The sequence below is a fragment of the Aotus nancymaae genome, unplaced genomic scaffold (genome assembly GCF_030222135.1).
Source record: "Aotus nancymaae isolate 86718 unplaced genomic scaffold, 86718_ANA_hifiasm-v0.15.2.pri h1tg000014l, whole genome shotgun sequence".
Lineage (NCBI taxonomy): Eukaryota > Metazoa > Chordata > Mammalia > Primates > Aotidae > Aotus > Aotus nancymaae.
Genome location: NW_026988425.1, coordinates 76541933 through 76563749, shown reverse-complemented (window position 1 = coordinate 76563749; position 21817 = coordinate 76541933). Strand labels below are relative to the sequence as shown.

At 34.0% G+C, this 21817-nt stretch overlaps 1 protein-coding gene across 1 annotated transcript in view; it reads left to right on the top strand.

The window, feature by feature from the left end:
• Positions 1-21817, top strand: part of EDIL3 (EGF like repeats and discoidin domains 3) — a 449134-nt gene that overhangs the window by 136303 nt on the left and 291014 nt on the right. Inside the window, exon 3 of the mRNA XM_064376103.1 lies at positions 19963-19992. Coding sequence (XP_064232173.1) covers positions 19963-19992 — 30 coding nt within the window. The remainder of the gene's footprint in view (positions 1-19962; positions 19993-21817) is intronic.

Genomic DNA, 21817 nt, shown 5'->3' with positions numbered 1-21817 from the left:
ATAACTAAAAAATAATTTCAATCTATTGCAGACTAAAAACAACAGACAACAAAACCTATTTCAGAAAGAGAAAATAGTGTAGAATAACCAGGAGATTAAAAAAATTATAAAGTCAAGAACTGAAAGAAGTTAAATGTGGCTAGAACTTAGAGAGAAGGGACATGTGGCCAGCACTGACTCTGAGGATGGTGACAAGTGGCAGATACTCCAGAGTTTGGTATGGTGTTTTTAAAAATTTGGACTTTTTACTAAGAACAACAGAGAGGATTTGTATTTCTGTTGGTGCAATATGGAAAACGAATTATAGCAAAATATAGCAAGGGAACTATTTGAAGGCAATTGCAGCAGATGAGGCTAGACTTGATAATCTTGGCTCGGGTCACTGTGGTAACTAAAGGGATGAAGAGAAGAGAGTCACTGAGTATTTAGAGGATACTGTAGACAATTACTGGTGATTTAAGGGGTATGAAGAAAAAGAAGTTGGGAGAAACAAAGAGTAAAGAAAGGCATCCCCAGTTTCTGGCATGAGCAACTGGGTATCGTTTACTGAGTGATTGTAAATTGACAATACACAGGATTGGGAGGCAGAAAAAGGGTTCAATATTTCACATACTGAATTTGACAAATTTGATAGACACTACCTAAGAGTTCAAGCATAGATTTAGAAATCATAATTATATAGATGGGAATGGATGAGTCTGCCTAGAAGCAGGGTAATGGCAAAGAATAGGAGACCTAGACATGGAGAGAATCCAGGACTTAGAAATACAAACCAGTGAGAGAGCTATCAATACATAAGTAATAGGTAGAGAAAGTGAAATCTGTAAAGTAGCCTGAGAGGGAGTAGTCAGGTAGAAGGAAAACCAGGAAAGTGTGGAGCAGAGTAAGTTAAGGCTTAACAATGGCTCAAGGAGTGGGTAATCAGCAATGTCAAGTACCGTGGAGCAGTTAAGCAAGGTAATTGTTTACTTTGATTACATGTGATTTATGGATGACCTTGTTGATTTACAGAAGATCAGTTTTGCTGGCATTATGGAGAAAGAGCTTGACTGTGGCACATAGAAGAATTTGTCGAAAAAAAATTAAATGGTTAAAACAAACATTTGTCTATTTATTTATTTATTTGCTTATTCATCCTTCTATCAAATATTTGAGTATCAGCTATGTGCCACTCTTCCTGGTACTGAGGTTATAGCAGTTAAAAAATAGTCTTTGCCTTTATGAATCTCAAAGAGTGAGGTGATGTTAGAAAGACTGAGAAATTAATGTTTGAATGGAGAATAAAAATAAGATAAATCCTGAGTTAGGAAGTGAGATAAGTAGGGATATCGAGAGAGAACAGTAGCTGAAAAGGGAATTTGGTCCAAGGTAGGTTTTTCTTTTAAAATGGAACACTGTAATATCATTATATTAAGAAATGAAAATAAAACAGTGGGTGACTTAAAGTAAACAATGTGAAATTACCCAGAAAAATTTCAATAACATTTTGCATACATGTAACCTCTTAAATATGTGTAAAATGCTGTTAAAATGACCAAAGAATTTAATGTTGGAATTTGGTAGTAATATAAGATCCACCATCACTTTTGGGAAAAAATTAAAATTATGTGTATTATTGAAAGTAGGTCAGTACAGGATAATAGTCAGTACTGTATATTATTTTATTTAGAATTTTTCTTTTGTCTTCTCTGTAGTTACATTGACTTCTGGCCAGGCTTCTCATTTCCAAATACATATATATCTGTGTGTGTGTGTGTGTGTGTGTGTGTGTGTGTGTGTACATATATGTGTGTATATGTATATGCATATCCTATGAAAAAATATATATATATTCAGGAAAAGTTATTTTATTCTGTTTTATCTTCTCCTATCCTCTTCTACCTATCTTATTCCATACAAACTTATTTCCCTTTGGTAATGATATTCCTTTTTTAATATGCATTTAGATTCAATTAAATTTGTTACCCTCCTATCTTGCACTACTAATCTGTTCCTTTACTTTCATTTTATTATGAAAAATTGAGTATATTTGTCCCAGAAAATAGAGACTGTCATACACATTAAAAACAAACTACAAATTGACTGTATATTTCACTCTATGAATAGCCATATTCATATTTATCTTTCAGAAGGCGATCAGTATCAGAATATCAAGCAGTGTAATAGAGTTTGACTCTGTCTGAAAGACTTCTTGTTAGTGATCATGAAATATCAGAAAGTTAATGAGCCTTAAGTAGCTCTCTTGGGTGGTGTAGAGTTATTTTAGATTTCAAGACTTTGGTTACCAAATGAGGGGTTTGGGAAATTTCAGTTAAATTTTTCACATAGTAGATGAAATTGTGAGTAGTTGTCAGGGTGTTTTTTTTTTCCCCTTTTCTTAAGATTACTTCATAGAATGATTGAATCCATCCTCCTAGAAATTATCATAATGAGAGCTATGTTTCATGGACAAACTACTTTCTCTAAAGCTGCTAGCCAATAGATGATTGTTAAGAAATTTTCCAGTCAACTGGAGTCAAAGGGATTTATTTTCACTGTTATGTTTACTTACCTTTCTAATAATAAGAAAGGTTAAATATAAGTTCATACGAAAAAATAATTATACAGTTAAGATGACACATAATAACTTAAGGGAAAGTTTTTGTACTAATTTTGCATATATTATAGAAAAGTAATTATGTTTTATATGTGTAAAAATTCTGTAATATGTCATATAAACTCATTAGCTTACTGATGTGAAATATTTCTCCTTTTATAATGAAAATGGTTAGAATGTTAGTTTGCAATTCTAACCTGTAGTAATTATATCTTAACTTGCAGAAAGAAAAAAATGTATAACATCAAAGAACCTTAGATATTATTGAGTACCGAAAGCCACTCTTGCTCAGTCAAAGGACAAAAGCCAGTTTGTAGTAAAGCTTTTATTTGTAAGAAGAGACAATGACCCATTAAGAAATTGATTTATTCATTTAAACCACTGTCCTTTCTTCTAGTAGTATGTCCTTCTTATTCATTAAGAATAACTACTTTTGTATTTGTATGTGTATCATTAAGCTTTTACTGCCTAACAAATAATCACAAAGTTTAATGGATTTATTAATAAATAATCATACTATCTCAAACGTATGTGAGACAGCTAAGTGGATATTCTCCCCTGGAATATCTTTTAGATCTTTGCTGCACTCATATCTGCATCTGCCGTCAGTTGGTTTTTTGACTGGTGCTGGATAGAAGACGGTTTACTGATCTCTACTATTACACAGTGGCCACAGCAAAGGTCTCAAGAGTAGTGAGGAAGATCGAGTCCTAAAAAGCACTTTTCAAATCCTGGCTTGCCTCACAGTACCTAACAACACTTTTGAGGGGAGTATATGCAATTTCATATTACAAATATGCGGATGCAAGAAGGGGAGGAGTTTGTGGCTAGTTTTACCATCTACTATGGAATGTTAGTTGCTTCTCTTTTTAATTTCATTTTTGGAGAGTTTTACTGGCAAAGCAAAAAGTTGATAAACACGTAGGTATGTTTGAAGACATTTCTTTTTATGTTATATACACATATATGGCCAGGAATACACAAATTCTAATCACATTGGTTTTAGCAAAAACTCTTCAATTATTATTTTTATAAGGAGTAAAAAGGAAAAACTTAGATTATTTTCTGTACATTTTAGGAAAAAAAAACTGAAAAAATAGGAAGGTGAAATTTGAAGGTAACATCAAATTGCCCTTTTATTCATAACCTGAAATCATTTGTACTGCCAAAATGTATAATTCCATACATTTATGATAATTAAAATTACAAATTCAGAGTGATAGGCCACAGTGGCAAATTTAGCATTAATCTCTGGAAAGATTTTATCTTCCAGCTTTGCCTTTTCATGGAAAAGAAATCTATAGAAGACTCACAAAGCACTTGCAAGATACTATTTAAAACATACCCAAAATCATTACAATCTTTCATTCTGTTACTTGATTTCATCTTATTCATTGATTTTCAACATGATTCTATTTCTTTATTGTAGGCAATTATACCTATTGTTTATTTCCTTTAGATTAAGTTAATTGCACCACAAACTATGGTATCCAAATAGAGCAAGTCATTTAAAAAAACATTAACTTTTAAGCAATTATAATAAGGTGTTGAAATTTTAACATCAGGGAAATTGAGATGTTGTTGGAGAATGAGCAAAATGTTCTTCTTAAGATTACAATAGAAACAAGAAAGGAAAAAAAACAAGTTCAGTTGCTGAATGTCATTAACAGGAAGAAAAGTGAACAGTGGTATAGAGTACTTTTCTTAGGTATAGCCAGATGAATTTATTTTACATTTTGCATTCTATTTATTGGTTTTCTTCATTACAAAAGTAATATATGTATAAACTTTAGAACATACAAAATAAAAGAACTAAACAAAATGTATCATAATCTTAGGTTATATATACTTTCAGTCTTTTTTCTAGCATTTATCTGTATCTGTTTATTTTTATATGTCCCTAAAGCTATATAGTCATATAAAGAATGATAGCAATTTGATTTTTACATAAAATTATTTACGTTTGTGTTTAATGTGTATACATATGTGTGTATAGAACTTATAATACATAGTTTATATTTCTTGATAGTCACATTTAGTTTTTTAACATAAGGATATAAAATTATTATCTTTCTATTTAATTTAAAATTATTTCCTGAAATTTTTCAAATAGCAGAGAACATTCCATCATTTATTATCATTTATTTAATGAGGCCCTACTTTTGAACATTTAACTAGTATACTGATTTCCTCTATTATGAAGAATTTGATAGAATGCCTTACAACTAAATTTTGTATATATTTGCCATTGTGTCTTTAGACTAAATTCTTAAAAGTAAAGGGTTGGGATAAGAGTTTTTTGAGAGCATTTTATATTATAAGAATTATATAGAAAAGGCTAAATAGTTTGTCAAGATAGATTTATAATCAAGAGAAAGCTTAATGGACTTATGCCCACTTAATCATAGTAATATAGATTTGGAGTTATTTTATTTGTGTAATAGGAAAAGAAAAATACACATGAAGAGTAAAAGAGAAGATTGTTATTCTACCAAATGTATTTTTTAATAATATGATTATATCTCCTTTAATTTTCATTCAAACATATGATTACTGTAGTAGGCCATAAAACATTTAAAAAGGGCAAACTAGAACTAGCCATATATAAAGAAAAGTTTAGTTAATAAAAACTACAAAGAAAGGGATGTCCTCTAAAATCAAGGTCAATAAGTGAAGGAGTAGGCATAATTCAAAGAAAACTTAAATACTATTTTAGAGCATCTACAGCAGCAGTTCCCAACCTCTTTGGTACCAGGGACAGGTTTCATGGAAGACAATTTTTCCAGAGAAGGTGGGCTGGTATTAGATTCTCATAAGGAGCACACAACCTACATCGCTTGCATGTGCAGTTCACAACAGGGTTCGTGTTCTTATGAGAATCTAATGCTGCTGCTGATCTGACAGCAGGCGGAGCTCATGCAGTAATGCTTGCTCGCCTGCTGCTCACATCCTGCTGTGTGGTCTGGTTCCTAACAGCCCACAGACTAGTAGGACCCTTGATCTAGAGTATGGAACAGGCTTAGGATAAGTAGACGAGAAAGCTTAAGAAGGTTAAATAGAGGTAGGAAATGCAAAAATGACTAATATTACTCTTATGGAAAGTAAAGGGCTAATGGATTAGTAACACAGCCTTGGCTCTCATCTCTCTTCATACTACTAGTAACACAGAAGATGCAATGAAGAGAAAGAGATGATGCTTTAAGAATTCATTGAAAATAAGTGTTTTGCCCTTTCATGGTGACTCATGCCTGTAATCCCGGCATTTTGGGAGACCAAGGCAGGTGGGTTACTTGAGTTCAAGAGTTTAAGACCAACCTGACCCTCATGGTGAAACCTTTTATCTACTAAAAATACCAAAAAAAAAAAAAAATTAGCCAGGCGTGGTGGTGCACACCTGTAATCCTAGCTACTCGGGAGGCTGAAGCAATGAGAATCGCTTGAACCTGGGAGATGGAGGTTGCAGTGAGCTGAGACTGTGCCACTGTACACCAGCCTGGCAACAGAGAGAGACCGCTTCAAACTAACTAAATAAGTAATAAATAAAAAAATAAATACATAAGAGTTTTGATAGGTTGGATTTATTTCTTGAAAATATTAGAGACTCCTTCTCTGGCATCTAATACAAATCTTATTGGTACCTCCTGTGTGCTAGAGTCATGCTGTTTGATATAAGGAATTACTAGAATAAAGCGTAAGGGTTACTGAGATGAAATGGAGGCATGGCTTCTTTGTCAAGGAGCTTAAAGTAGATGTCATTGTTCGTGAAGTTTTATTTGGTCACCTTCCCTGAAGTCATAGGAAAACTAGATGACACCTCAAGGTGACTTTGTACTGTAAGGCTACTTACTGTTAACACATATCAAAGTATTTATGTGAAGAAAATTCCATAATCCTTATTGCTTAAAGTATAGGGGTAACACATAATTTTTAAATGAGTCGTATAATGAGAGTAGATTTGGACTGAATCATTTCCAGATTGTATTTAATTTTGGCCTTTGAAAGTATAAAATTAACCAAGCTATGATTTAAAATAGACAACAGTCAATATTTTTTTGTAATCTTCTTTTTATTTTAATCAAGGTCTGGAAAGAAAAATAGGGAGGGCGAAATTTCAGTCTCTCAGCTGAAGATAGAACCCAGTAAGGATATTTGTTTTCTTAAGTACTAATCCTTGGAAGATCTAGCAAATATCAAATAAGAATTAACATCTTTTTATACATTGTGTTAATATAACCCCACAATGTCTTTATCTGGTAAGGTTTCATTCTGAAATCAAACAAGAAGTGCTTCACTCAAGTCACAGGGAGTCATTGGGTACAGAACTCATTATTGTTACTCACCTACATAAGGAGTGACAAACATTTTCAAGAACAAGACACATGCTGTGTGTGTCTACTTAGCTCTCTTTTAACCAGTGACTTTGGCTCTTCAGGCAATAGATAAATTGGGGTGCATCACAGAACAGCCTCTGGCTTCCAAGATTAGATTTACTAAACTATGGAGATCCAGCTGTATTACTTTCCACAATGCTTTCCTGACCCATAACTAATGTGGTAAAGCTAATGTCGCAATGAGCCCTGCTCGTTATTAGGACGTCAGGTGATAAACATTTAAGTGTGTGAGCAGTTAGTTTTTTTTTTTTTTTTTTTTTTGAGACAGAGTTTCGCTCTTGTTACCCAGGCTGGAGTGCAATGGCGCGATCTCGGCTCACCGCAACCTCCGCCTCCTGGGTTCAGGCAATTCTCCTGCCTCAGCCTCCTGAGTAGCTGGGATTACAGGCACGCGCCACCATGCCCAGCTAATTTTTTTTTTTTTTTTTTTTTTTTAGTAGAGACGGGGTTTCACCATGTTGACCAGGATGGTCTAGATCTCTTGACCTCGTGATCCACCCGCCTCGGCCTCCCAAAGTGCTGGGAGAGGCATGAGCCACCGCGCCCAGCCCGCAGTTAGTCTTTTAATGCAGTTTATCAGTCACCATAATGCCAAATACAAAGACTATTTTCCTCACACTTGTCCCTTTAATGTTGCCTGTATTTTCAGAGTGCACCATTCACATATATACACACACATATACATATATATGTAAAATAACCTGGAAATAAACAAGTGAGCTAACATCATTGTCAATGTTAAGCGGGAAGGTGGTTCTGTGACCCAGGTCATTGATTCCTGCTTAGTGGAAGAACAGGTGTTAAACCTGTAATTTTGTCCCATGCTTTTTCCACATCGCTGTGCTTCTGTTGAAACTAAGCTGTGCCTGTTAAACATATGGGGATGGATACTTTCAAACAATGAGACAACCTGAAGAAATAATAATAATAATAATGCTTCTTTTTGTTTGTTGGTTTGGATATGTTTTTCCTTTGGAGATGGGGTCTCTGTGGCCCAGGCTGGAGTGCAATGATGCAATCACGACTCACTGCAGCCTAGACATCCCAGGCTCAAGTGATCCCCCCACTCAGCCTCCCAAGTAGCTGGGACTACAGATACACTCCACCAAGCCTGGTTAATTTTTCTACATTTTGTAGAGATGGGGTTTTGCCACATTGTCCAGGCTGGTCTTAAACTTCTGGGCTCAAGCAATCTGCCCACCTCAGCCTTCCAAATGTTGAGATTACAGGCATGAGCCATAGTACCCAGCCAATAACAATACTTCCAATTCCAGTGTTTGTTATGTGCTGAGCATGCTCTACTCGAATTCTGTAGTGTGTAAATATCTGAAGGAACACATTCTTTATAGGATTGCATCATGGAGATGTGGTTAAGAAACTAGCCAGGCTTAGGTGAAATCTTGGCCTTCTATTTGCTAAGTCTGTGACTTTGAGCAAGTTACTAAATCTTTCTCCACCTTACTTTTCTTATCTGTAAAATTGGGGTAACAGTACCAACTTCAAAGGGCTTTTATGCATATTAAATGATTCAATATATGTAAGGATCTTAAAACAGTGTCTGGCTCATAAGTGCCACCTAGGAGTTACTAATAAAGTGATATAAATAATTAAACCTTATTTACAATTTTAAAGCTATGTGCAGAAATCAAGTATATAAGCCTCTATTCTTTCAGTATTTTAGTCATTAATAAAATTATTGAAATGTCTAATAAGTACTGACCTATTATTTTTAAGTCAGGTTTTTTTTTTCTGTTTGTGCATGAATACGCAAACTGGGGACAATTTAGATGTCAACTTTTAATTTTTCAAAAAATTTCTTTCCTTCAACATATAATTTGACAAATCACCTCATTTCTCATGGGAAAAAGAGAACCCTATATTTTATTACATGAAATTTATGAGTAATGTAAGTAATGTTTGCATAATTAGGAATCAGTCCTTTAGGAATATAGCTTTCCTTATGCTTACAGCAAATAAGTTATGAATTGATTTTTCTTTATAAGATTGCAAAATGGGAATCCTGTAAAGGTATAATAAATACCAAGTTGGGATTTATGACAACACATTAATATTAGGTTCTTGGATATGATAGATCAACAATAAGCTCTTTGTGGCTTTGCATAAAGATAGAATCACAAGGAAAAAAGAACAATAGGATCTTCTACTTAAAAAATGTGTTTTGAGCCTTCATGGAGAGCTTATAATCTACCTTTTCTCTATGATCTGACGATAAAGGCTCTGCCTTTTAAATATCTAAATTTGAAAAAGGATAAGGACAGGCATATCAGTAAGCATTATACAATGCAGGAAATAATTATCGTAAGAGGGGAACAAAGTGCAATGAGTATCAAGTGGGGAAAGATCACTTCCTGTCCTAGGAATCAGATTTTTATGGTTGTGGTGGCTTTTGAGATGAGCTGAGATGGAAATTTAGTTCACCTGTAGAAATTATTAGATTGGAACATTTTAAGTAAATATAGAATGACAAAAAGTACAAAGATAGGAGACATGGAAACTTTCTAGAAGAATCAGCATTAGTGACTGCTCAGGTTGTAAGGTGTTTATGGGGAGGATTGAGAGCAAGACCAGGAACGTAACATGGACCTATGTTGTAAAGAGCAGTGGTCCCCGACTTTTTTGCTACCAGGCACCAGTTTTGTGGAAGAAAATTTTTTCCACCGACCTTTGGTTGGGGAGTAGTTTCAGGATGAAACTGTTTCACCTCAGCTCATCAGGCATTAGATTAAAGGGCCCACAACCTAGATAACCCACATGCACAGCTCACAATAGGGTTCCTGCTCCTGTGAGAATCTAATGCTGCTGCTGATCTGAGAGGAGGCGGGCTCAGGCTCATTTCCTGTTGTGCAGCCAGATTTCTGGACCGGCACAGGTTCATGCCCCAGGGGAGTTGGGGACCCCCGATATAGAGCCTCTTTTCATCTCCTTGAACCAAAATATAGTCTTCAATGTTGTTTCCAAAATTATCCCAGAAATAAGACTCTATAACTTCTCTTGATAATATATTATTGAAGCATGTGATCATTATAAAAACAAAAGAACACAAAACTCATCTGAACAACATTTAAGTACTATCTCAGGCTTTTCTTTTGAGGATTAAGTTGTTTAAATTGTACTTTTTTCTACTTCGTTTTTATTCTGCCTCCAAGATACATTTATTTTTCGATTTATTAATTATTTTCTTTTTGACAGGACTTGGTCTAATAGGTAGTTGATTTGAAAAGGGGTGAATGTGGCTCATGGACTGAAATTGATGCTAATTTTTAATCTAGAATTTCAAACCAGAAATTAGTGATTGGAAGAAACAACTGTAAAGTTTTAAAGCTGGTTTCCAGGAGAAACATGGAAAATTTCATGAGAAGCTACAAAATATTTATATTCCCTACAAAACTAGGATGGACACTTAGTTTTGAACACGAAGGAAATTGTTTCCATTAGAACAAATGTTTGGTTTTCCTGTCTGTGGACTTTAATCAACTACATGTGAAATATATGCAAACTAGATTCTTTGCTAGAGAGAAAGTGAAAGGTTGAAAGTATGTCTTTACGACTTTTCTTTGTTTCAAAATTTTGCAATTTTTTTCCCATTGCAAAGATACTTTTGACATTGTTTGCATGCCAGTTATATTCTCCCTTGACTCAACCCCAAGCATGACCTCTTCTGACTAATCTTGCCTTTAGTCAGGAAGAATATTACCAGTCCCCAGTACTGTAGGAATTGGACCACAAGATGTAGCGGAAGGAGGGCAGGAGAGGAAATTAATTCTTTACAATGTTAGATTGCTGGTTGTTACTAATTCTTTACAATGTTGGATTGTTGGTTGTTACATAGCAGCCTAAACAAGACAGGTAATGTATTTTGTGCTAGTTAGATCACATCTGGTGTACTGTTTCCATTCTTGTCGCTGTATTTTAAAATATATTATCAAATTTGAGTTTATCAAGAGTGAGTCAACAAAAAAATGATGACCAGGGAGCATATACCATAATATGTAAAATTAAGTAGGGATATTTATCTCAGTTAAGAAAACAATTACAATAGTTTTCAAATAGTTGAATGGCATGTCAAAGAATGGACCTTAGTCCATTGTTTTCCAGAGGCCAGCTCTGGGAGTGAGATATGACATGTTCCATGGTGAGATTTTGAGTTCTCTGCCTCTAAAAGTTTTGAATGAGATATAGACTTTTGGTCAGCAGATTGGACCTATTAGAAGGGTAGAAATTAATAGTTTGCATTCAAAAATTGAAAATATTCTAAAAGATAAGAAAAATATGATGTAGACTCTGTCTGAGTAGACCTGTACCTTTATTGAATTTCATTGCCTTAAAGTTAGACCTGTCTACTTTTTTATCAGTTGAGTTCTTTAAAGACATTCCAATTAAGGGGAAGCTTAGCCCAGGGAGACAAGTTTTGCCGACAGGAAAATTACATTGTCAGTGTCATATGATTAATACCTGAATATGATTAAATTATTTTCCTTTAAAGAAGGTCCTAATGATTCTGAAAAGAAAGCATTTAATTTTAGCTCCTATTGTAACAGGAAGAAAAAAAATCCTCTAAAGCGGTCATTAATTCACTGCTACATAAGGCAAGAGTACATTAGATTATGCTATGTAAGCAAGCAGAAATTGTGCTTTATCTCTTATAAGGAGTGTACTTGGGATCAGTTCAAACTACATGAAAAGATAATTCCCCTTGACCAAAAAGACACATACGGATTTCACAGAAATATCTCATTTATCTTCAAGTTAGACCTGCCCACTGTTTTTTTTTCTTCCCCCTTCATCTTTTGAATTTCAAGATATATTTTAATTCAGCCAAATGTGTGGATCTGTATTTCGGGAATATATCATTTCCATGCCATCATAAAATTTCTGAATTATTTTGAAATATAAGCAATAAAAAGGGAATGATATTTTACTAAAAGACTTCATAGATATTAAAATGGTAAAAAGTCATATTTGAAATAACTATAACCATGTGAAATACTTGATTGTGATAGACACACACACTCACACACACACACGCTGTTTGCCAAGATTCTGCCATGAATTTTCTATCTTTAAATTCGTCACCATTTGTTTTTAAAAAGCATTGAAATTTTATATTATTTATATCTCAGAAGATACATAATATTCAGCATTCAACCCTAATCATCGCTACCGGGATGGGGTGATGAGCAGGGAAACCAGTAATTGATCTAAGGCTGTATCCACCAGACACATAGATCAGTCATTTGTTTGTCTCTGTGTTTTGTGCTACTTAGACATGGAATGTTGAAAGTTTTACTTTATCTCTGCTAATGGCAAATTTATTAAAATAAGGGAGTAATCTTCACCGGAAGATGGCAGAAATATAATATCATCCAATATATTTAAGAAGCATAGTACTTTTTAAAAAATAGGCTTATGGCATCAAAGAGGATTTTTTAAAAATCTTGAATACAAAAAGCAAATATTTTATATTGTGTTTAGGATTATGAACTTTGTTTATTTAATAAGAGTATTAAGTAATTTATTTTCTTTGTTTCTACCATGATTCAAATGAAATCTGATTATTCATTGAAACCTCATCTATAAAACAGAAATCCTGGAATTCATCTAAGTATTATTCACTAAAGACTTAGTTAAACAAATTATGCCATATCCATTAAATAAAATATTATTCAGCATATGTCGTATAATCCTCTGTTTATTATATCATAAATATACATTTAATTATTTTATACACGTGTGTGTATTCTGATGTTAAATGAATTTACTTCACAATTCTGCTTGTGGTTCATTTTTAGTTGGTAATTTAGGTAATTTAGTAATATAGATCTATTTTCTAATGCAAACCTTAACCCGTTGTACCAATGGATTTTTTTGCCAACACTCTTAATCATTAAGTCTTGTCCAGCATTAACATTTTATGTGCAATGATTCTGTGGCTTTCTTAAGTGGATACTGTCACTGAGATTTGTGCCAGTATTGCTGATCTATTCATCACTTTATAGTTTTTTGTTCTTTTGGTTTTAACAGATTTGCTTTTTAGATTAGCTCATTTGTCCAGACTTATGGAAATGAACTGAGGTTGAAGTGAGTAGTCTCCCACACATAAATAAAGCAGAAATCCATAGAACATAAGGGAGCCTGAGAGTATCAGCTTCCTGTTGTCAGGTGCTGTGAAACAAAATAATGTGGACGCTGTGATCATCTGAAATTCATCTATGGTGATCTGGTAACCTCAGGTTCACAGCTTCTCTAGTGACATTAAACTGCATTATCATTGTAGAATTAATTAGTCCCCCTTGCCTATATTAAATTTTCAAAAAGATTATGAATTTATTAATTTTATTGAAAATGGATAAATCTGAGAAATCATTTATATTAACTTTTGATCTGCTTTATCTCTTACAAGTTTCTTCTTTTTATTTGCCCATGAATTTTCTTAGGATAACTTAGATTTAATTTTCAATCCTCATTTACTAAGCTTAAAAAAAAAAGGTAAAAACAGTTTAAATTTACTTATGAACTTCATTTTCTCATCTTAAAATTGGACAGCTTTTCAAAAATATTTACTCAGTACCAGTTATATACACTGCGCAAAATTAAAACATTTGCTCTCCAAGAAAGAATAATGTCCAGCTTGGGAAGCAGGGCTGGAAAATATTATGTATCATTCTGTTTAGAACTGGCTTTAGGTTATAGTTTTAAAGGTAGTGGGGGTAGAAGGGAGTATCTGGAGACTGAAATAAATACTAAGGAATTGAAGGTGGTTAGACATGAATTCAGTTGACAAGGATGGCATGGGTTTGAATAGGGAGGAAGGGCACATTTAACAAACAAAGGATATTTAAGGAAAATGGAATAGATACACAGAATATTGAATTGTAGCTCCCTTTGTGATATCAAATCATCTAAGTTAAAGATTTCCAATACTTCCTTTAAGTAATAGAATTTGCACTGATTATGTTCCCAAAGCCTCTTTAATAACAGCAGGGATATGAATGGAGGCTACTTGAGCCATATTACTTTCCAGCTTCCCAGTACTCTGGCTTACTTTTATAAAATGTGTGTTTTTGTTCAGTTTAGTTTTGTTTTTTACTTAGTGGCGCAAAATGAACCCAAACTTCCTTGCATTTTTTGTTGTTGTTTTTCTCATTTACACCTCTTTCTAAAATGAGAGAATTACAAATGCACTGCTAATTGCTGTTAAGATGATTCACTGTATAATTACATTGTGAAACCCATGTAAACTGTATCACTACTAAACATTAAAAGTGCATTTTGTGGTTCTATTTAATCTATTTTATTAATAAATCATAGTTTCATGCTTTCTGAGTTAGTTTAAAAATGACAGATTTAATTTTTTATGAGATAATCTAACAGTTTTTAGAGCAACCATTGTCTTTATAACAATTATTTCATTTCCCTCCTACCCCCAGAAAGAAAATCTGATTTCTAGAACTACATATAGTTATAGAATCTATATAGAATTATGTATATATTTATATTATGAAACATATACAAAGATATAAGGCTTTCTTTGATGACTTTAATAATATTACAAAATGAAGCAGCTAAGCTTTATTTAATCCAATGGCTGTATTAAACATTTGTGCATCTTTTCTTTCAACAAATATTTATTCAGTTACTACAGTGTTCCAGACACTGTTTTAAAAACAATGTATGTAATGCTGAGCCAAAAAATGCTACAGCCATGCCCTCATGAAACTCCTAGTCTAATAGGAGAGACTAATACAAACACAATATATGTTTACATGCTAACTACATATGTACAAGATTATGTTTTATGTATTATATAAATACTTCAATAGATGCCATTCTCCAAATTTTGCACAAGAGTCAAAATGCATGTAAAATGCTGAGCAAATGGAGATGTTTTGATTATCCAAGCATTTTCTATGCCAATACAATGCTGTTCCTCCCAGTGACCCAAATACTCTGCAGTTCTGAGACTGTAGAGTTGACCACATCATATCCTGTCTGAAATATTTGGCCGGGGGAAACTACTCATCTTTGTTATACTTTTCACAGGAAAGAAGTTAGTAATAGCAACCTTTAAGTCTGAAGTCATATTCCAATTGGGCCATTGGCCAAGAACAACAAATAAACAAAGAATAAAACAAACACCAAATGAACCCATATCTCTGTCTCAATACTTCTGTGGATACCTCCAGAGGCAACTCCATATCCTACTTTAATGACTGAGTTTACAAATTTGAAATAATACTTGACCCTTATTTTAGTAATCACACACACACACACACACACACACACACACACACACACACATATTTAGAGCTTCCGGGTAGGCATAAGTAATCAAGCATAAATATCATGACTGCTATTTTTGCATCACTGAAGTTGAATAAAAACATTCTAAAATATCATCAGAATACAATAGTACATAGTTTTTGTTACTTTGGTTATGGAAATAATTAATGACTAGATAATTATATACTTGCAAGGCATATTTGGTCCATGCCTAACCAAATTTATGATGTAGCCAACGAAAGGATTCATAAGTCACTATGAATTAACATTCACATGTAAAATATATTATTACTTAAAACACTAAAAAATAAAACAGACAGAATATGTAAGAAGTGTTGAAACCACACAAAGAGACTAGAATCTACCCAATGAAGAAATTTATGTGTTATAGTATCATGTTGTATCAGAGTAATATACAGCCCACTGGGCTTAGGTAGTTGTACTTCACAATTGATACATGTGGGAAAAAAAGAGAAAGAGAGTGGGGAAGAAATGAAGGAAGGGATTTCTGTATGATGCCTTCCTGTTCTCCCAAGCAACACCACACCTCAGAAACATGTACACTGGTGGAATGTCCTGCAAAAGAGGGACTAACTTAGAAATCGAGGAATAGGTCTATTGTATCAAAGCATGGTGGTTAGCTCCCTGGAAAAACAAAGCACTGAAATCTCAGCTTCCCACTGAAAGCATAGCCTGCGGCTATGTGTACTTCTGGTCTCAACTGCCTCAGATAATCAATTTCTTATGCATTCTAATATATTTTTAAAAAGGAACAACAAAACTGATTAGGATTGTCGCAGAATGCCATTTAGTAGTAAATAACAAAAAGCTCAACTCAGATAATACACAGTATGTATTTTCCCTAGAACTAGAAGTCCAAAGGTAGGTCAGGATTCATGGTTGATATGATGTAGTGGCTCAACAATTATATCATCAAGAATCTAATATCTTTGTTTTTGGACTATGCCTTTGAGCAGGATCAGCTTTCTTCTAAATCTGGCTCCCATTATGGTTGCAAGTTGCATGCCAATGACTTCTGGGGCCACAGACCTCTGTGCCTACATCTAAAAGAGAGTGAAAGGGGGTTATTTCCAGACACTTTCTCAGAAGAGTGAGGAAGCCTTTTTTTTTTTTTTTTTTTTTTTTCCAAGAGCCTCTCTCCACCTAAATACACACAAATATCTCCTGACATATCATTGTTACCAAATGGGCTACATGCCTATACCCAGGCCAGTAACTGTGGCCAAGAAAAGGGAACAGATTTAGTTAGTTCTGATATGTAGACTTTTTATTAAATCCAAAGGGGATATCATCTTTCCCCAAAGCATTGATATAAATATCCAATGAAATCTGAAGATGATACAAGAAAACAGTGTTGAAAGCTAGTGAAACAACCAGAATATAAATTGCAAAGAGTTTCCTGTAAGCCTACTGATTTTCTGCTGTAGTTCTAACAATGGTACCCATAGTTCTTTCCCAGTAAAGTAAACTTCGATGGGATAGAGTCAGAATTATCAATATTTAGTGTTCATGGCGATTACCTACAGAACTTATTAAAAGTGCAAAAGCCTGGACTAAAACCCAATATTCAAATTCAGTTGATATGGGGCATTTTAACAGACACCCAGAAAGATTCTGTTATGGATGATAGGAAGATTACACTTTCTTAAATTCTATACATCTAATGTATGTTTTACTCTCTGCTTTCCTACCATCATTACAATTTCAGTACATTCTTCTAAATGCTGACCAAGTGGAGCAATACATTAATTTGCTAGGTTGTTTATTTTGGGTTTTCTTGGTGCATGTGTTTAAATTTCCAGAACTAAAAAGAGACTACATGTGCCATAGACTCAGATTTTTATTTTAATTGCTAATTTTATGACTTCTGAGAGGAAGAGCGGAGAATCATTTGGGTAGCATGATAGTACCTTCTGTGATACTTGTTTCACGGAAATGTCATTAAAAAGGCAACTAATGTTCACTTCAAGGTTTATTTTTACTCTGGGGCTCTAGTTGCCACCTGTTAATAGTTCATGATGTTTTGTTCAGTAATGCCGTTAGCCTTTGTTACAGAGATAACTAAAGCTGAATTATTACCGACACTAACCCTTGTGTATATGCATTTATGAGTTTGAATAGTATGAATATTGGTTAATGACATTTACCCATATCAAGGAAGCACTGATATGTAGATGTTGAATATAAAGAGAAATCTTCGCAAAGCTGTGTATCTGCTGGCTGTAATTCTGCTAATTTGTAACAAAGATACTTTTGGGTATTGCAAATTCAAGTGTAGATTGGTAAACAGCTTGCCCTATGGGATTTGCTTTTCAAAGGTTCTGATAGCTAGGATTCTTGTTAAATTTGGAATTGTCTTCATTTCTGTACTTGCTAGTTCCTTCCTAAAAGTTCTTACTTATTCCTACGTAATGGAAGAGTAAAATCTTAGCAACTTCTGATCTTCCTTCCTTAGACATTACTTCTTCAGGGTGTTTTGTTTAACCAGTCAGCATCTCAGCTGCCCATGACTGTCCTTGTATTGTAAGGGACATGGAAAAGCTTCCAAAAAAGAACTCCATTTCTTGAAGGGATTTCTCTCCTCAGTCTCTATATCAATTTTCCTTTCATTTCTCCCCCACATTTATGCTGAAGTCCAGCTAATATTATTTAGGAGCATAACCACTCCCATGACCCAATGCTTTAAATAGTACTGACTGAATTTCAATAAACTCTCTGTCATCTAGTTTTTATCTTTAAGCAGAAATGGAATCAGCACTTTGTGAGAAAATAAGGCATAGTGGAAGGAGTTCAGTTTTAAAGTCACGCTGACATGAGCTCAAATTCAAATTGAACTCAGATCGTTCAGTCACTCTGAACCTCTGCATTTTCCTTTATCAAATGAAAAATACTTTTATCTCATTGGTTGCTTTGTGAATTTAGTATAAGGATTTATTTTTCCTTTTGAATCTCTAGACTTTTGTTAACAATGACTCATCTAAGTCAGCACTTCTAAAAGCCCCTATGATATTTTCCAAAACGGGAATTCCTGGAAGCTACCATTTTTTTTTTCCTTTTTGAACGTTATGATATATTTTGGACATGATAAAGCGGCAAACAGCTTTTAAAATATTTATGTTCTCTGCGCTATGCATGCCAACTGTGTTTGCTCTCTCCATTTCTTTATGTGCCAAGGAGGCGAGCCAAACAGTGTGAGAGGAAAATACTGTCAGGACACAAAGTCAGCTTGTCTAATGTGTACTCTGCGCAGATGTAACCTTAACGGAAAAGAGTGGAGACCACTCCCTGGCTACACAGTGATACCTTGATTAACGAAGCCGCTGGGAACAAAGTTCCTTTATAAGCAATTCAGCTGAGTAAATTTTTATTTTAAAACTTCATGAATCAAGTGAAATAGTACTGGCTTGTGTCATCTAATTCAACAGTCATATTCTGGGTAAACTGCACTTCCTCACAGAGCAGAAATACTTCACAGACTGTGTGTTGAAGTCTAAAGGTTGAAAGTATAAAGTAATAGGCAAAAATGTAAAGCTGCTTCAGACAAACTTTTTTCACTCTTCTAATTGCTGTGCTCCATCCTCCACATACACAGGGCAGTAAGTTACTGCCGTTGGAGTCTTGCCGCTCTCAAACCTTCCTACCTCTTAAAACAGGAATCAACATGATTCCCATGTTTACGAGTTACAGTAATGTTATCTTATATATCAATACAAAATAGCACATTATAAGATATATCTTATATGATATTGCCTAGTAATACCTCAATCCTGGCTACAAGTTAATACCATGTAAAGATTCTGACTTAATTGGTTCTATGTGAAGCCCAGAATTTGGGATTCTAATATTCTTACAAGGTTCCTAATCACTACCCAAGGATAAAATTATATTTTCATATTGTGGCCTCCTTTTTTATAATGTCTGTGTATATCCATGTGTGGACTGCAGAATATGAGTCAGAACCACCTGGGGTCACTCTTTAAAATGTAGGTTCCTGTGTCCTTACCACAGAATCACCACTACTAAATGTTGAAGTGTGTGGTATATGTAAGTGTGTATGTCTTTGTGACACACTGTATGTGTGTGTGTGTGTGTGGAGAGAGAGAGAGAGAGAGAGAGAGAAACCGAAATCTTCATGTTTAAGAAAGTTCAAAGTGATTATGAGTCACCCTGAAGTTGAATTATTCCTTTCTTATAACTTCTATCTCATGGAACACAATTTTTGACCAACAGCAATGACTTTTAATTCCTCTTTGCCAAATAGAAAATTGATGGTGGGGTAGCTCTATGTTATATACAATTCATATTTTTCAGCAATAATATTTATAATAATTTATACTCAAATTAACTGAGGTTAATCTTGTTTGCAAAGGAAAAAATATTCAGACAATTGAATGTTTTTCTCTAATAAATATTAATAGATATTTTAAAGTATAGGAGCATATATATTCTGATTTAATGTGAATACTCAATCTATTATTAAATAATGACAAATTTCTAATGTCTACACAAAATTACAAGTCAGAGTCTTGTAGTTAGTGTTTGGAAATGTGAAACGTATTTATGCTCAATCTCAATATCTCTCTTTCTCTCTCTCTCCCCACTTCTCCCTCCCTTCACTTTTACCCCAACTCCACCCTTTTCCTATTATCATAGCATCAGAAGAAGAAAAACCAACGTCAGCAGGTAAGTTTCCTATGTTATAAAGATTATTCTTATTTAATGTCATGCCTTTAATAATAGAGACTCAACCTTTTGAAGAATATTTTTTTCGTATTTCAACCAGAAAACTGGCACAGGTTTATTTATTTACTTTTGTATTTGCTGAGCCCACTATCCTGTGCCAGACTAAATGATGTTGGTTAAGAGTTTTGAATAAAAGGAGAAAAGTCTTGAAATGCACTAATACAGAGGAAAATACAGTACAAAATAGCCCATCGACATTAAAGAATAAGGAAAATTAGAAGATGAGAACATTGAGAAAAATACAGAAAAATAAGACAATGAGGAGAATGATAAAATTAAGAATAAAAAGGAGGAAAATGGTAAAATAAACTTTCAGAAATATCTTTCATGAGAGAATACAGGACTATCAAATATATAACTGGCATCAAACATCATATTCACTATGTTTAATGGTAAAAATTATGTCTGGCTTACTCGTTTTGTTTCAAAAATGTAATTATAGCAATTATAATTTAATAACCCTGCAACTTGGCATCATGACTTAGTTTCTTTTCAGCTAATTAGTATTTATCAAACACAGGCTGTGGCCTGAACCATGCGCAATGAAGAATGCAAATGGTAGAGATGGGATGGTATTTTCAACATGGTTCCAGGACAGTGGGACAGGTCAAAGAGAAATGCCAGAGAGACTAAAGACCAGACACAATTATAAGAATAAAATAGGAAGAAAAAGTTCACTTGATTAATTAATAAAATACCAGAATAACAGACCAACAACATCAGAAAAAAATAGAGTCAAGCCCTGAGATGTAGGCAGTTAGTGATTGGTCTGAAGAGAAAAGACCTCAGCGTTAGTTGGATTCCTTTCAGTAATTGAGGAAAGGAGTTAGTCCTGAGAGATAAGAGCAGGAAAGGGCTCCTGAAATTGATGGTCAGAATGGCACTTACTTATATGGAAGGAGGGAAAGTAGCCCAGTTACTGGGACTCAGATATAAGGTAAGGTCAGTTCAATTCATAGATCTAACTTATTTCAACTAGCCTGGCTTCATGACTTCTAACGCCATGCAAAACTGGACAAGGATTTTGCCTGTAGGAGTAAATTCACAACACCAAAATTTCAGGGTAAGAAAAGAAAATAAATATCTTATACATTTCTTTGATAAATTCCAAGGATATATAAATGTCATGTTGCATGATTCATTATAACTATAACTGCCTTTAAAATGGAATCAGAGAATCAGACAAACTCTCGGTTGATGTTTTATTTTCATAATACTCTTGGGTTGTCTGTAACCTGATTTGAATAGAAACTCCTAACATTTTCTCCCATTCTAGACAGTTTTGTATGGCCTGTTTTAGGAGCAACCTAATCATGTGACTCAATAGCAAACTCATCTGTTTTTGAGTTACCTCTGCCTAGTTTCTGACTTCTCTTTGTCCTGACTTTGAAGCTTTGCTGTTTATAGTGTTGCCCAAAGACTCTGTCTATATTTCTTTCTATTGTGATGTCATTTTTCAATATAGACAACCCATACATTTGTCACATAATGCAGGCAATACAGAGCATTTACAGTTAAAAATAAGGTTGCTATCTCTTTTAACCCTAGTCTCTTAGTTTTCTTCCTGAAAGGCAACCCCTATTAACTGTTTCTTGAGTCCTCTTCCACAAAAACTCCAGGCCTGTGTTGTCCAATAGGGTAGCCACTAGCCACATGGGCTATTGAACACTCTACTGTTCCAAATTGAAATGTAATAAGTATAAAATGTACACTGGATTTCTTTTTTATTATTATTTTAACTTTTACTTTAGTTACAAGGGGCACA